Source organism: Bufo bufo, chromosome 9 (assembly GCF_905171765.1).
Source record: "Bufo bufo chromosome 9, aBufBuf1.1, whole genome shotgun sequence".
NCBI classification, from domain to species: domain Eukaryota; kingdom Metazoa; phylum Chordata; class Amphibia; order Anura; family Bufonidae; genus Bufo; species Bufo bufo.
Window position 1 is genome coordinate 89599583 of NC_053397.1, and position 14616 is coordinate 89614198.

Genomic DNA, 14616 nt, shown 5'->3' on the forward strand with positions numbered 1-14616 from the left:
GCTGCATAATAGTAAATGCAGCTGAATGTGAAGAGAATGGAACACATCTGGTCAAGACCCTAGTGGAAGAGCCTGCAGCTTATGTGAAGGCATCGGCGGCGTGAGGGATGGATAACTATTAACCAAACTGTCTTTCTTTCACAGGGATGAAGAAAGCATAGGCTCTTGAAAAGCCCAGAGAGAACCCCCTTAATTCCTTCACCACCAAGTGTAAGATGTAACATTTTGGATGGCACAGCATCCTTCTTCAGACTATATCAAGTATTAATACACATATACAAATTATATTTCACATATAAGTATATATCAGTAGTCTAATGTAAAAGAGACATCTATATATAGTAATTTTCATAACCTTAAAGATTCTATAGACTTCATCCACATGGAGGCGGATTGTGTGTGTGTGTGTATATGTGTGTGTGTGTATATATATATATATATATATATATATATATATATATTTAGGGCTGCACGATATATCGCAAAAATAATCGAATCGCGATAATCGGCAAATTCGATATGGCGATTCGGCTGACCCGAAAATGCCGCGATTATATATGAAGTGGCCCCTATTGATAAAATGTCCTCTGTCCTATTGATAAAATGGCCAGCCTCTGTACTCACTTTCACGATGAATGCACTGCAGAGAGCGGGAGCGAGCGAGGCGGCCGGCCGGTGCGTGACTGACGTCACTTAATTCAGGAAGCAGGAGCGTGACTAAGTGGGAGGAGCGTAACAGTGACGTCAGTCACGCGCCGGCCGGCTCGCTCGCTGCCGCTCTCTGCAGTATGAGTGCATTCATAGTGAAAGTACAGCGGCTGGCCATTTTATGAATAGGAGAGTTATGTGCGCAGTTTAGGACACATGAGGGGACACATAGGGCCATGAGGGGGACCAGCATAAGATGCTATATGTGTGTCTTATGCTGGCCCCCCTCATGGCCCCATGTGTCATAGCACACATCCCCTATAACAGTGCCATCCACAGGTCCCCCATAAGTGTCCTCCGCAGACCCCCCCCCCTAACAGTGTCCTCCACACATCCCACATAACAGCGTCCTCCACAGATCCCCCACATAACAGCGTCCTCCCCAGATCCCCCACATAACAGCGTCCTCCACAGATCCCCCACATAACAGCGTCCTCCACAGATCCCCCACATAACAGCGTCCTCCCCAGATCCCCCACATAACAGCGTCCTCCCCAGATCCCCCACATAACAGCGTCCTCCCCAGATCCCCCACATAACAGCGTCCTCCCCAGATCCCCCACATAACAGCGTCCTCCACAGATCCCCCACATAACAGCGTCCTCCACAGATCCCCCATAACAGTGCCATCCACAGATCCCCCACATAACTATGTCATGCCCAGCTGCGTCAGCGGCTCATATGGGAAAATCCAAGCAAATAGACCTCTAGCACAATTCCCTTAAAATATCGCATCGCACATCGTTATCGCAATTTTTAGGGCCCTAATCGCAATCGCACAAAATTCCCATATCGTGCAGCCCTAATAAATAAATAAATATATATATACAGTACAGACCAAAAGTTTGGACACACCTTCTCATTCAAAGAGTTTTCGTTATTTTCATGACTATGAAGGCATCAAAACTATGAATTAACACATGTGGAATTATATACATAACAAACAAGTGTGAAATAACTGAAAATATGTCATATTCTAGGTTCTTCAAAGTAGCCACCTTTTGCTTTGATTACTGCTTTGCACACTCTTGGCATTCTCTTGATGAGCTTCAAGAGGTAGTCCCCTGAAATGGTCTTCCAACAGTCTTGAAGGAGTTCCCAGAGATGCTTAGCACTTGTTGGCCCTTTTGCCTTCACTCTGCGGTCCAGCTCACCCCAAACCATCTCGATTGGGTTCAGATCTGGTGACTGTGGAGGCCAGGTCATCTGGCGCAGCACCCCATCACTCTCCTTCATGGTCAAATAGCCCTTACTTTCAAAGTTTTCCCAATTTTTCGGCTGACTGACTGACTGACCTTCATTTCTTAAAGTAATGATGGCCACTCGTTTTTCTTTACTTAGCTGCTTTTTTCTTGCCATAATACAAATTCTAACAGTCTATTCAGTAGGACATCAGCTGTGTATCCACCTGACTTCTCCTCAACGCAACTGATGGTCCCAACCCCATTTATAAGGCAAGAAATCCCACTTATTAAACCTGACACGGCACACCTGTGAAGTGAAAACCATTTCAGGGGACTATCTCTTGAAGCTCATCAAGAGAATGCCAAGAGTGTGCAAAGCAGTAATCAAAGCAAAAGGTGGCTACTTTGAAGAACCTAGAATATGACATATTTTCAGTTATTTCACACTTGTTTGTTATGTACATAATTCCACATGTGTTAATTCATAGTTTTGATGCCTTCATAGTCATGAAAATAAAGAAAACTCTTTGAATGAGAAGGTGTGTCCAAACTTTTGGTCTGTACTGTGTATATATGTATATATATATGTATGTGTATATATATATATATATATATATATATATATATATATATATATATATAATATAATATATTAGTTCTAGGTGAGCGCTGAAAAGTCCCACTTGCAGGTGTTCCCAAAAGTCTCAGGACTTTGAGGCAATATCGCTGTTCATCATTCAGTGAATGACCAAAACTAGAGATGTCACCTGAGAGTCCCTGAATTTCAGTTATTTAATTTGCCTAGGATTTTAGTCTGCAGTGTGGTGATACTCTGCAGACACTGATACCTGACCACTATATAGTCCCTTTATTGGCAGCGAACATTTGTCCTGACTGAAAGAACAATTGTATTCCTGCCCCTGCCTATGTGATTCGGTGTCTCTGTGTTCCACTGTGATTTTCATTATTGTGTTAATGGTGTGACCAAACATAGGGGAAAAAAATGTGTTGCGCAACACTTTTATCCATCCCCAAAACTTAACTCCTGGATTCGCCCAGTCCTTGAAGTCAGACCCCAATTCTGTTGCACTGTTTCATTTTCTTCTCTTAAGCATGCTATCCTCTACAGAGTTTAATTGCTCACTCGACTTGTATGTTTAGCAGATGAATACGTTTCACTAATTAATGCCATGGCAAAACTGAGATGGCATCTTAGGCTACTTTCACACTTGCGTTCGGAGCGGATCCGTCTGGTGTCTGCACAGACTGATCCGCTCCTATAATGCAAACGATGGTATCCGTTCAGAACGGATCCGTCTGCATTATATTTCAGAAAAAAAATCTAAGTCTAAAAGTTAGTCAGACGGATCCGTCCTGACTTTGTATTGAAAGTCAATGGGGGACGGATCCGTTTGAAATTGCACCATATTGTGTCAACGTCAAACGGATCCGTCCCCATTGACTTACATTGTAAGTCTGGACGGATCCGTTTTGCTCTGCACGGCCAGGCGGACACCCGAACGCTGCAAGCTGCGTTCGGGTGTCCGCCTGCTGAGCGGAACAGAGGCGAAACGGAGCCATACTGATGCATTCTGAGCGGATCCTTATCCACTCAGAATGCATTGGGGCTGTACGGATCCATTCGGGGCTGCTTGTGAGAGCCTTCAAACGGAACTCACAAGCGGAACCCCGAACGCAAGTGTGAAAGTAGCCTTACCCTGTACCTAATCATTAACAGTATTTTTGCTGAATATCTCTTATTCCTCAGCCAGAAGACTCCAGTTCCGAAGTCTATTATAACGCTGAGATGGTCCTTACAAAACAGATGGTTGTTGAGATTCAGAAATTCATTGATGATGAAGACTGGAATGTGGGAGCTCTTGAAGATGCCTTGACCAGGACATTAGTGCAATTCAGATTTCAGAACGTGAAAGAATGGTGGACGGGCATGTTTGAGGACTATCTTGGAATCGATATTGGCACCACTTTTAAGGTAACAGCTTTGGAATTCTGTGTCTGAATAAAATACAGGAGATTATGTATTATTAGCAGCATACACATATAAGGCTACTTTCACACTGGCGTTTTGACTTTCCATTTGTGAGATCCATTCAGGGCTCTCACAAGTGGTCCAAGACGGATTCGTTTTGCCCTAATGCATTCTGAATGGAAAAGAATCTGCTCAGAATGCATCAGTTTGCCTCCGATCAGTCTCCATTCCGCTCTGGAGGCGGACACCAAAACGCTGCTTGCAGCGTTTTGGTGTCTGTCTGATGAAACTGAGCCAAACAGATCCGTCCTCTCACACAATGTAAGTCAATAGGGACGGATCCGTTTTCTCTGACACAATCTGGCACAATAGAAAACGTATCCGTCTCCCATTGACTTTCAATGGAGTTTATGATGGATCCGTCATGGCTATGTTACAGATAATACAAACGGATCCGTTCAAGACTGATGCATGCGGTTGTATTATTATAACGAATCCGTTTTTGCAGATCCATGACGGATCCGCCCAAAACGCGAGTGTGAAAGTAACCTAATGTGGCAATAAATAAAAGACAATATCTAAATTGAGGTTGTCATGGACTGTTATGCAGCCCCATTGAAGAAACTGCGGCTGAGATGCAGACCCAAAAAACATTTGTGTGCATAAGGCCTTATCCTGCAGAGTTTATTTGATTTTGGCAAGGTTAAATATATGTGTTGCTATGAGATGCTGTACTGTATCATTTTGTAATCCTACCACTGAGATTAATTTTCTGCAGATTGTGCTGTGTATTACGTGCATAGTATCAGTCGTGGCGACAGAGCTGTGGACACGTATCGGATGGTTCACACAGATAAAGAGACTCTGTATACTAAGCTTTATTGTGAGCGTGGGCTGGAACTGGATGTACTTATACAAGGTAAGCTCTAAAAAGGTAGGGACTTGTTTACAGCATATGTGCGACACTAAAAATCAAGCAGTGGCCGGACTGAGGGGGGGGCGGAGCTCAGCTCCCTTTAGGGGAGGCCCCCATGACGGGGGTTTGGTTAGTGAGCCCGGGGTTTAGCAGGTTGTGGGTGGGGGTGGGGTTGAGCTATAGGTAGGGCGAGGGGTCAGGATAGGTCAGTTTGAGTAAGGGGGGGAGGAGTTAGGGGGTTAAATAGGCAGGGAGGAAGAAAGCAGGGCGCCTTTTTAGGTGAAAGAAAAGCTGTCTGGTACCGGAGAGATGGAGCAGTTGGAGGCTATGATTGGCGAGTTGTGGGCGGCGGCGGCGGTGAGGGGCCCTGCTTGGGCTCAAGAGCAAATCCAGTTTCTGCTGGGGGGGGGGGGGCGGGTGAGGTGCCCGTTTTCCCTCACTCACCTGTAGTTCGGCCGCGGCGGGCCAGGCCGCCGGCGCGCTTGTCCCCTTCATCTTCCCCCCCCCTCGGGCTCAGCGCCGTATTCGGAGCCCCTCGCGGGACCCTCCACGTCGGGTGCCGCCGGCGCCAGCTCCATCTAGGCCCCGATGTGGGAGGAATCCTTCTAGTAGGCGGAGCCTTAGGGGTGGCCGGGCCCGGCCATCTCCACCTGCATGCGGCGACAGCGTGGGATCGGGACCTGGCACTGCGGGCGCCTCTGTAACTCCGGGCACAGAGGCGGCCCCTCGACGTGGGAGGTCGCGTTTGCAACGCGGGGCTGCTGCAGGTATGGCGGCCGGTGGCAGCAGGCCCCAGGATCCAGGCAGAGACGGAAGCTCCGCCCCCCAGGAGCAGTTGTAAGGCATCCATTAACCCCAGCATCCCTGGTCTGTGCGGGGCCAGGGGACAGGAGGCAGCAAGTCCTAGGAGAAGTCCGGAGGCCTGGTCAGCTGAGGGGTCTTGTTGCAGGTTGCATTCCTGCCTTGCCAGGAGGCAAGGTGAAGAGGGGAGTTCCAGCTTCGTCGACCAGCCTGAAGATGACGTCCCGGGTCCCAGCGTGCCCAGGGGACAGCAGGATGACGGCGGCCTTACGCGATCGGACGGCGCAGCGCAGAGGAGAGGGCTTCCGGATTCAGGACTTGCGGCTGATGGGAACACAGCACCCAGGCAGCCAGGTGAGATTTCTTGGGGACCACTTGTGCAGGGTATGAGGGCTAGGGTGGGGGGTGTCTCTCGGTTAGATTTGAGCAAGGGCCTGGGGCAATTGCTGGGGGGTTTGGCGGGGTTGGTTGCTAGTTGGGGGATGAGCGGGGGGACACCTTTACAGACCTGGGGGGTACAGGGTTTGGCTGCGAGCGCGGGGTCGGTGGGTGAGAAGCAGCGGGGGTTGCCAGGCATGGGGGTGTCAGTGCAGACGCAAGCGGGGGCGGAGGTAGAGGAGGATAATGTACGGGTGGATGATAAGGCGAAAGGGGAGGTTTACGCCTGTTTTGAGGGCCCGTTGGGGGCTCATTTGAAGTCTGAGGTCAAGGAGAGGATTTGGAAGGGAGAATATGTTGAGATATTTTCCCTGCTTCCGTTGGAGCGCTTCAATTTAGATAGAGTGCCGGAGGGAGGAAGGTAAAAAGGAGGAGGAGGAGAAGCGCCGTTTTAGATTGATACCGTGGACGTTTGCAAATTGGTTGCAGGCGTTCGCGATATTGGCGAGTGTAATTGGGGAGAAGGCGCCGGAGGCTTGTTCGGGGCTGTTCTGTTATCTGGACGCAATTGGTGAGGCTTATCGGGTGTATGGGGGTGTGGCGTGGTTGCGTTATGATGAGCAGTTTAGTCAACGAAAATCTGTGTGTCCTGAGATGCGGTGGGATCACAAGGATATTGCCTTGTGGTTGAAGGTTACAACCCCAGTGCAGTCAGGGCAGCCCTTTCGGGGGGACGGGCAATACGGCAGTTGCCTCAGCGAGGGGGCAGTGTTTCGCCTATAACGAAGGAAATTGTTGGTTCGGGGTTAAATGTAAATTTAAGCACGAATGTTCGGGTTGTGGAGGGAATTATGGGGCGGTGAGATGTTTTAGAAGTGGCAAGCAAAGAGGGGGGGACGGTATTGGTAAAGGGGGCGACGCCGGTTCGGCTGGAAAAGATGCAGCCGTACCTAGATAGGTACCCCGATAGAGAGGCAGCGGGGTTGTTGGAGTTGGGTTTTTCGAAAGGTTTTAGAATTCAGTTTGTGGGGGGGGGGGGCTGTGTTGCTCAGGAAGAATTTGTGGTCGGCTAGGGAGCAGGGTAGGGGGGCTTTTGAGAGAGGATGTTGAATTGTTTGGGGACAGAGTGGAGTTTGTGATCCAACGGTTGAAGACGGATACGTTGGGTAGGGGTCGGAGGGTGGTGCTTTTCCGGATTAGGGGTTGTGATATGTGCCCGGTTAAATGTCTGCAGGATTATGGGGCGGGGTCTGTGGGGCGCTGTCCCCTCTGTTGGTGCACGCTGATGGCACCTTTTTGTCTCGTTTTCAGTTCTCGGCGGTTTTCTATAAGTGTTTGAACCAGGTGGGGGTGGATAGGGAGGTGTATTCTAGCCACTCCTTCAGGATTGGGGCAGCGACGGAAGCGGCAAGGTTGGGCCTGGGAGAGGATGTTATTAAGCGGATTGGGCGGTGGGAATCGGCTCGGTTTCGGTCGTACGTTCATTTGGATCGTTTATAGTGGGAGGAGGCAGTTTGTGGGTTTCGGGGTTTGTTGTGTTTTTGCATGCATAAGCTGGAGTTGGTCACGGTGGATTCTGAGGACATTGGGGGGGCGCCACAGTTGGGGCTGGACTCCCAGGTGGACCGAGCGGTTGTGGTGAATTGAGGGGGGGGTCATTCGGTGGTGCCTTTGAGCTGGGGGTTACGGCTGGAGGCAAGAATGGCTCACCCTGGTTCGGCAGCTCGATGTTTTATGGGGCTTCAAGGACCTTCCCTCATTGGGGATCATCAGTATTATTGTTATGGTTATTTATATATTTGTATAATTGTTATTTAATAAACGGCTGCTGTGGCCATTACATTCCAGTTGGTGGTCCGTGTATTATTGGATTCGGGGAATGGTGCGTAGGGGTGTAATGGTGGTGGAATGGGAATGCAAGGGAGTCTATTGAGGTAAGTGGATGAGGCGAACCATGCATAACCAATACCCCCGTCATGTAACCCTTTTACTGTCAAGGACCCATGTCATACATCATGACTATAAGGGTACGACTACACAGAGCCGCCACTCTGTGGTTGAGTACTGTGCGATAGTGCGGGACGCAGCTTGCTCTTGTTAAACTAATGAGTCCACATTGTTTAGTCGGTCTGCATTGTTAATGTCAGCGCAGTATTGAAGGTGTCGCATGGCCATTAACAATGCAGACTGACTAAACCGCACAGTCCTCATTAGTTAACATGAGCCAACTGCTGACACAGTCGTGTGCTACCATGCATTGTAGTTGTACCTTAAGGGTTTGCTGTGACTGGAATATAAGGGAAGCTGCAGGTGGCAGCAGAAGGAAAGATCAGACTGTTACTGACATTTCTGCCTCCAGTGACAGCTTTGTGTCATATAGAATCTTTTTTCTCGCCCATATTCATTGGGGGACACAGAGACCTTGGGTATAGCTATGTCCTCTAGGAGGTGTTGACACTAGTAAAAGCAGTTAGCTCCTCCCCTGGCAGCTATACCCCCTCCAGCCTGGAGAGAGAGCTTCAGTTTTTTTCTAGTGTCAATAGGAGGCAAGACCTCCCTGCTCTGTAGGGATCTCCTGAAGATTTCTTATTTTATTTTATTTTTTTCCTTCTTTTTTTCAGATGGGAAAACAGTGGACCCCTCTGCTCCCTGTTCTCCCGGGGTTGAGTTGCGCCAGTGCCGGTCACCCGCACTGCTGCCTCCCCCACAGAAGACACGGTGGACCAGGGCAGCCTTGCTCCCCTGCATCCCACCAGCCATGGGGTCACCCATCCAAGTCCCTCAATTCCAGCGTTCCGCCACTACGGTGTCGGTAGCTGAAGGGGTGACCCTGCTGGAACGAGAGGAAGGGTGAAGATGGCGGCTGGACAGATAAGTAGATGCCTGCTCCAGGCCATCGAACCCCCCCCCCCCCCTCTGCCCGCTTGCCTGCCCGCTTAACCATCTGACTCAAAACCACCAAGAATTAATTCTTTAAAGCGGCAGCAGTTTTATTCACAAGCAGCATCAGGCAGGGCCGCACAGTGTCTCTGTAAAAAGCGATCCTTCCCCCCCTTCTGTAGGTGAGCGCTGGGGCACAGACATGGGCCGCGATCGTGGGGCAGAGCCTAGCGCTTACAGCGCTGTTAAAAAGGGAGGCCATGAGTGTCTGGGTCAGACATGCACAGGGGGAGCGGAGGAGGGTCCTGCTCCCCGACATTACCGCTTAATCCACCCCTTCCGGGAGCGGACGCGCTACAGTGAAGGAGCGCCGCTCCGGAGGGGGTTAACTGTCGCGCGATTGGCCGAGCACCGCATCTGTGTTTCGGCCCGCGTGTGTTTTTCTGTTGGCCGCTTTGTTTCATTACCGGCTGGCGCACTGCTCTGGTCCCTCTGCGCCCCGGCCGACCGACGGACTCCGGTCGGCCGTGCGCATCATGCGGATCCAGCACCCCTGCGGACAGGGAGCGGCAAAGCTCCCCCTCTAGATAGGATCGCAGGTGTCAGGGCACTAGGGTGTTAATAACAGGCCCGAATTATTCCCGCCACTCCCCCCCCCCCCCCCCCCCAAGCGCTTAACCCCTTCTGGCCAGCTACCTCCTGCAGCCTTCTCCAGATACTCTGGTGATGCCTTCAGTAAAGGCGCCTGTAAGTTAAAACAGTTAACCCCTTTCTGCCTCTTGTCGTTTGGGCATCCTAGTTTCCTCACCACAGGCCACTCCCCCCCATCCCTCTCCCCTGTCTGTGCGGTACCAAGCAGGGCCCTTGTCCTATTCGGACGAAGGAGGACATCTCATAGTTAAGGGTTGTTAGTTGATAGATCCTCCACCTGCGCAGATCCAGGGAGGACAGCCGGAGTATTCCCATTCCACCCTCCGGGGTCATCTGGTTGATCAAATCAACCTGCGCCATCCAGCGCAGAACCTCTGGAAGTTCCCATTCCACCCTCCGGGGTTGTCTGGTTGATCAAATCCACTTGCGCCATCCAGCGCAGAATCTCCGGAAATTCACATTCCACCCTCCGGGATCGTCTGGTTAATCAAAGCCACCTGTGCCAAACAGCGCAGAACCTCTGGAAGTTCCCATTCCATCCTCCGGGGTTGTCTGGTTGATCAAATCCACTTGCGCCATCCAGCGCAGAATCTCCGGAAATTCACATTCCACCCTCCGGGATCGTCTGGTTAATCAAAGCCACCTGTGCCAAACAGCGCAGAACCTCTGGAAGTTCCCTTTCCATCCTCCGGGGTTGTCTGGTTGATAATCCTCCATCTGCGTGATCCAGTGGAGAACCTCTGGGAGTTCCCATACATCCTCCGGGGTCGTTTGGTTGATGCAGGCTCCACCTGCCCACTCCAGTGGACGGACCTCTAGTTCCCACTCTCCCCTCTGGGTAATTTAGTTGATCTGTTCCCACCTGCCTGGCCTACAGCCGCCACGGGCAAGCTTTCAAACGGTTGAATCTGCGCGTAAGAGGGCCAGAGAAGAACATTCTCCTCGGCCACCTCCGCTCCCCCCCCCCCCCCCTTTCCTCCCTACGGTCTCGCTCAGACACACCTCTCCATTCCTGGAGAGGTTCGGTCCGGATGGGAAGGGGGGGGAGATATTGTGCTTCGTGCTCTCTCTCTCTCGAATCCGTTGCAATCTTATGATTGCGTCCACAGTAGCCAGCAGTCCTTGTTGTCTGCATTACCCCCCTCCTTCAGGTGGAGTATTGCACCACTGCTGCATACAATACTACCGTAGGCATTATAGTTTAATTAAATGCTAGAGCGCTGTTCAGTGACGCTAGCGGGCTTTTCCCCCTTCTTAGGGGACAGTATTGCATTCCACTGGGTACAGTATGTACCGTATGCATTGGCCGGTTCTGTACTGGGCATTCTGGCATTATCAATGGTTACAGTGTTTACCGTAGGCATTACCACTTCCTTGGTGCGGTAATTGCACTCTCACAGGGCGCTGGATTCGCCATATGCATTGCCCTTCCATAAACGGCGTAATCTCCCTACCGTTGCATCTCTTCCTGCCGTAAGCATGACCAATTCCGCTGGCTGCATTTGTTGTAGGCGTCACCCCTTCCTTAGGCGGAGTGATTGCACTACTATGGATACAGTGCTTGCCTTATGTTCTGCCCCCTGCGGTAGGTGCACTAAGTACAGTTACACTGGTTTTGCTGCTGGACGTATGCATCCCCCCCTTCTGTAGGTGGCGGCCTTGCATCTCCATTGGGTTCTGTCCCTGCCGTATTCATTAGTCTTTCTCACATCACAGTGCTTCCTGTTGCATTCCCCTTCCACGAGTGATCCACTTACAGGGGCATACCTGAGCAGCTTAGATTGCTACAGTTCATCTACGCTAGGGCTCTAGATGCCTTAGCTTCTTCGGGGGGGATGAGGCAACAGTCAATACCCACGGATGCCGTTACACTGCATCTGCGGTGTATGGGTGCCGCCAGTGGCTACGGTCGCGGTCTCCACTTGGTATCCTTATCTTTCGGTGCTGGTTTGGAGCAGGATTGTGACATCCTCTGTCTTTCAGAGGGGTTACCTAGCAACACTTATGTGTCCTAGACCACCCTTCTCCATGGCCTCTTCGGTTCCAGTCATTCAGGACATTGTCCTCATCAATACGTAATGCGTCTGCCATTGTGCATATTCTGGGGAGTACGTTTCAGCGAGTCGAGTGTTCACTGACTCTGTAGTCCCCCCTCAGCTGGGAGTGTTTACCCTGACACTAGCTTGCTGTTGCTCCGGTTCAGAGCCCTTCCAGATAAAGTGTTAAAGCTAGCTCTTCTTAACTGGGGCAGTATGGTGCCATGGCTTCTACGGTTGGCCCTCACGGCTTCCCTTTAGTTTTGCGCAACGGGGCAAGCGCTGGCTGCTTCTGGGTGAGTGGTATCTGCGTTACCACTGTATACTACGGTTCTTTCTGCACAGCTCCTTCGTCAGGTGGCGGATTCTTCTAGATCTGAATTGGTGGCCTCTGCGGTGTGGCCCCCTCTTCTACTGGAGTATGGGCTAGCGATACAGTTGTGACTCCCCTTACTTGACTTCCTCCTCTGGCGGAGTTTTGGCACAGCCACTCAATCCCTGGCTACATCGGGATTTGCACGGGGTATTCTTTAGTGGCCTTCTATTCCAGTGTTTTGGACCCGGCTGGTGAGATGTGGTGCGCTCCACATCTCTCCTTTTGCAGGTGATTCCTTCCATTGGTCCTGGGTGCGTTACCTGTATATATTTATATTACCTCTCTTACAACATCACTAAGGCCTAGGTCACGTCAGCCCTCTGGTGATCATACTTTCCATCGCCCATTCCGGGGGTAGACTGTGAAACTCCCCACATCAGACGGAGCAGGGTTTCTGTCACGTCTTGCCGTGTTGATAGACGCTCCATTCCTGGTACGGAAGTTCGGACCTGGACGTGTGGACTTGGCTTCGAGACTGTCTCGAAAACTTCCCACCTTTCTCTCCCGAGCGGAGATCCGGCAGCTTGCGGAGTGGACGCCCTGATTTCCCTGTTAAGGGTTCTCCCTCCTTGCGTTTCCCCCCCTTCCCCTTCCTACCCAGAGTTCTACGGAAGATCAGGATGGGGGTTTTCCGACTATCCTAGTCGCCCTGGGGATTGGCCGTCACACGTGGTACGCCGACCTCCTCTCCTTCTTTGGGACTTCCTGGTCACTGCCACTCTGAGATATCCTTCCTTCGCAGATTACGATCTTCCATTAGTATTTTAGACGTCTTTGTTGCCGTCATGGCGATTAGGACCGCCGTTCTATGCAAAGAGATTTTTTCGGCGGATGTCTTCCGCCGGCCTGCATCGTCCAGGATCTATCAGGACCTGGAGGTCCTTCCTGTTTTTCTGTGGAAGCGAAAATGTTCTGCCGCTTTGTTTTTCTCCTTCACGGTCCTGTTCTACAATCAGTGTTGGACCTTGGTCTGGCCATTAGTTCTTACAGAGTCAGGCGTCGTCGCCTTCTATCCTTTCCAGCGCTCTCAGGTTCCCTGGAGCCCTTGTGGGAGTTTTTTTTTTTTTTTTTTTTCCCGACTCCTGTCCTGGAAGGTAGTTTTTTCTGGTTGCTATCACTTCCATCAGACGGGTGTCTGTGTTGGCGGCGCTCTCTGTAGAGAATTCTTCCTGGTTCTTCATAGGGTCCAGGGCTTCGCTGGCCTGTCCCTTCCTTCTGTTCTTCCGAACGGGGTCTCTGACTTCCATATTAACTGAAAAATTGTCCTTCCCTTACTGTGCCCATCTCCTTCACCCTAAGGACATGGAGTTACACCGTTGGTCGTTGTCAGAGCTCTGCAGATCTGTTTGACAGCCTCCGGTCCCCTCCGCTGTACGGATCCCCCTTTTGTCATTCTGAAGGGTCCTCGGAGGGGTTCGGCGGCTTCCAAGGGGCAATCGCGCGCCGAATTTGGTCTACATTTGCTAAAGCATACCGCGCCCGAGGCAGGGTTCCGACCTTATGGGTCACGAATACTTCACCAGAGCGGTGGGCACATCTTTGGCTCGGAGGAATTGCACTTCGGCTGCACAGTTGTGTAAGGTGGCTCCCGGTCCTCCTTAAACATGTTCACAAGAGATTACCAGGTGCATACTTATGCATCGTCGATCGCTGCGTGGACCGCGTGGTCTTGCAGGTGACAGTTCTTAGTTGCCTGCAGGAGCGCCTGCTCCATGTGTCTGTGGTTTTCCCTCCCCGTGGACTGCTCTTGGATGTCCCACTGTTTCTGTGTCCCCCAATGAATATGGGCGAGAAAATGAGATTTTTGTATAACTTACCAGTAAAATCTCTTTCTCGCTCTTCATTGGGGGACACAGCACCCACTCAGTATTGCGGTTCGGCCACAGTTGTGGCTGTTGCTGGTTAGAACCCGGTTCGGTTCTTGGCATTGTCGCTGTTCCACGTTTTTTCGTTGGTTTACTTGCTTCTCCTACTGCTTCTCACAAACTGAACTCTCTCTCCAGGCTGGAGGGGGTATAGCTGCCAGGGGAGGAGCTAACAGCTTTTACTAGTGTCAAAGCCTCCTAGAGGACATGGCTATACCCACGGTTTCTGTGTCCCCCAATGAAGAGCGAGAAAGAGATTTTACTGGTAAGTTATACAAAAATCTCGGGTTTTTTTCTTAGCAAATTGGTAAGGAAATACGTTTTTCTGTAACAGAGATTCTGTGTAATGCAGTTCACAAATTATAACATGCAACACAACTCAGTGTTCTAATAAAAAGTTATTTCATATGGAATGCAAATACAGGGCCTTGAAAAAGTATTCATACTCCTTGAACTTTTCCACATTTTTTCACGTTACACCCACAAACTTAAATGTATTTTATTTGAATTTTATATGATAGACCAACACAAAGTAGCAAAGTATGTGTGAAGTGAAAATAAAATGATACTGGTTTTCAAATTTTCGAATAAATAAAATTCTGAAAAGTGTGGCATGCATTTGTATTTAGCCCCCTGTACTCTGATGCCCCTAAATAAAATTCAGTGTGACCAATTGCCTTCAGAAGTCAACTTATTAGTAAATGGAGTACCTGTGTGTAATGTTTTCTCAGTATAACTATAGCTGTTATGTGAAGTTCTCAGAGGTTTGTTCGAGAACATTAGTGATCAAACAGCATCATGAAAACCAAGAAACATGCCAGACAGGTCAGG

The 14616-nt window shown here is 50.3% G+C and overlaps 1 protein-coding gene across 4 annotated transcripts in view; it reads left to right on the forward strand.

Annotated features, from left to right (window-relative positions):
* Positions 1 to 14616, forward strand: part of CLCC1 (chloride channel CLIC like 1) — a 148295-nt gene that overhangs the window by 41727 nt on the left and 91952 nt on the right. For all 4 annotated transcript variants that reach the window (XM_040408442.1, XM_040408445.1, XM_040408446.1 and 1 more), the window contains 2 exons: positions 3661 to 3885; positions 4661 to 4801. In XM_040408442.1, the coding sequence (XP_040264376.1) occupies positions 3661 to 3885; positions 4661 to 4801 (366 nt within the window). The remainder of the gene's footprint in view (positions 1 to 3660; positions 3886 to 4660; positions 4802 to 14616) is intronic.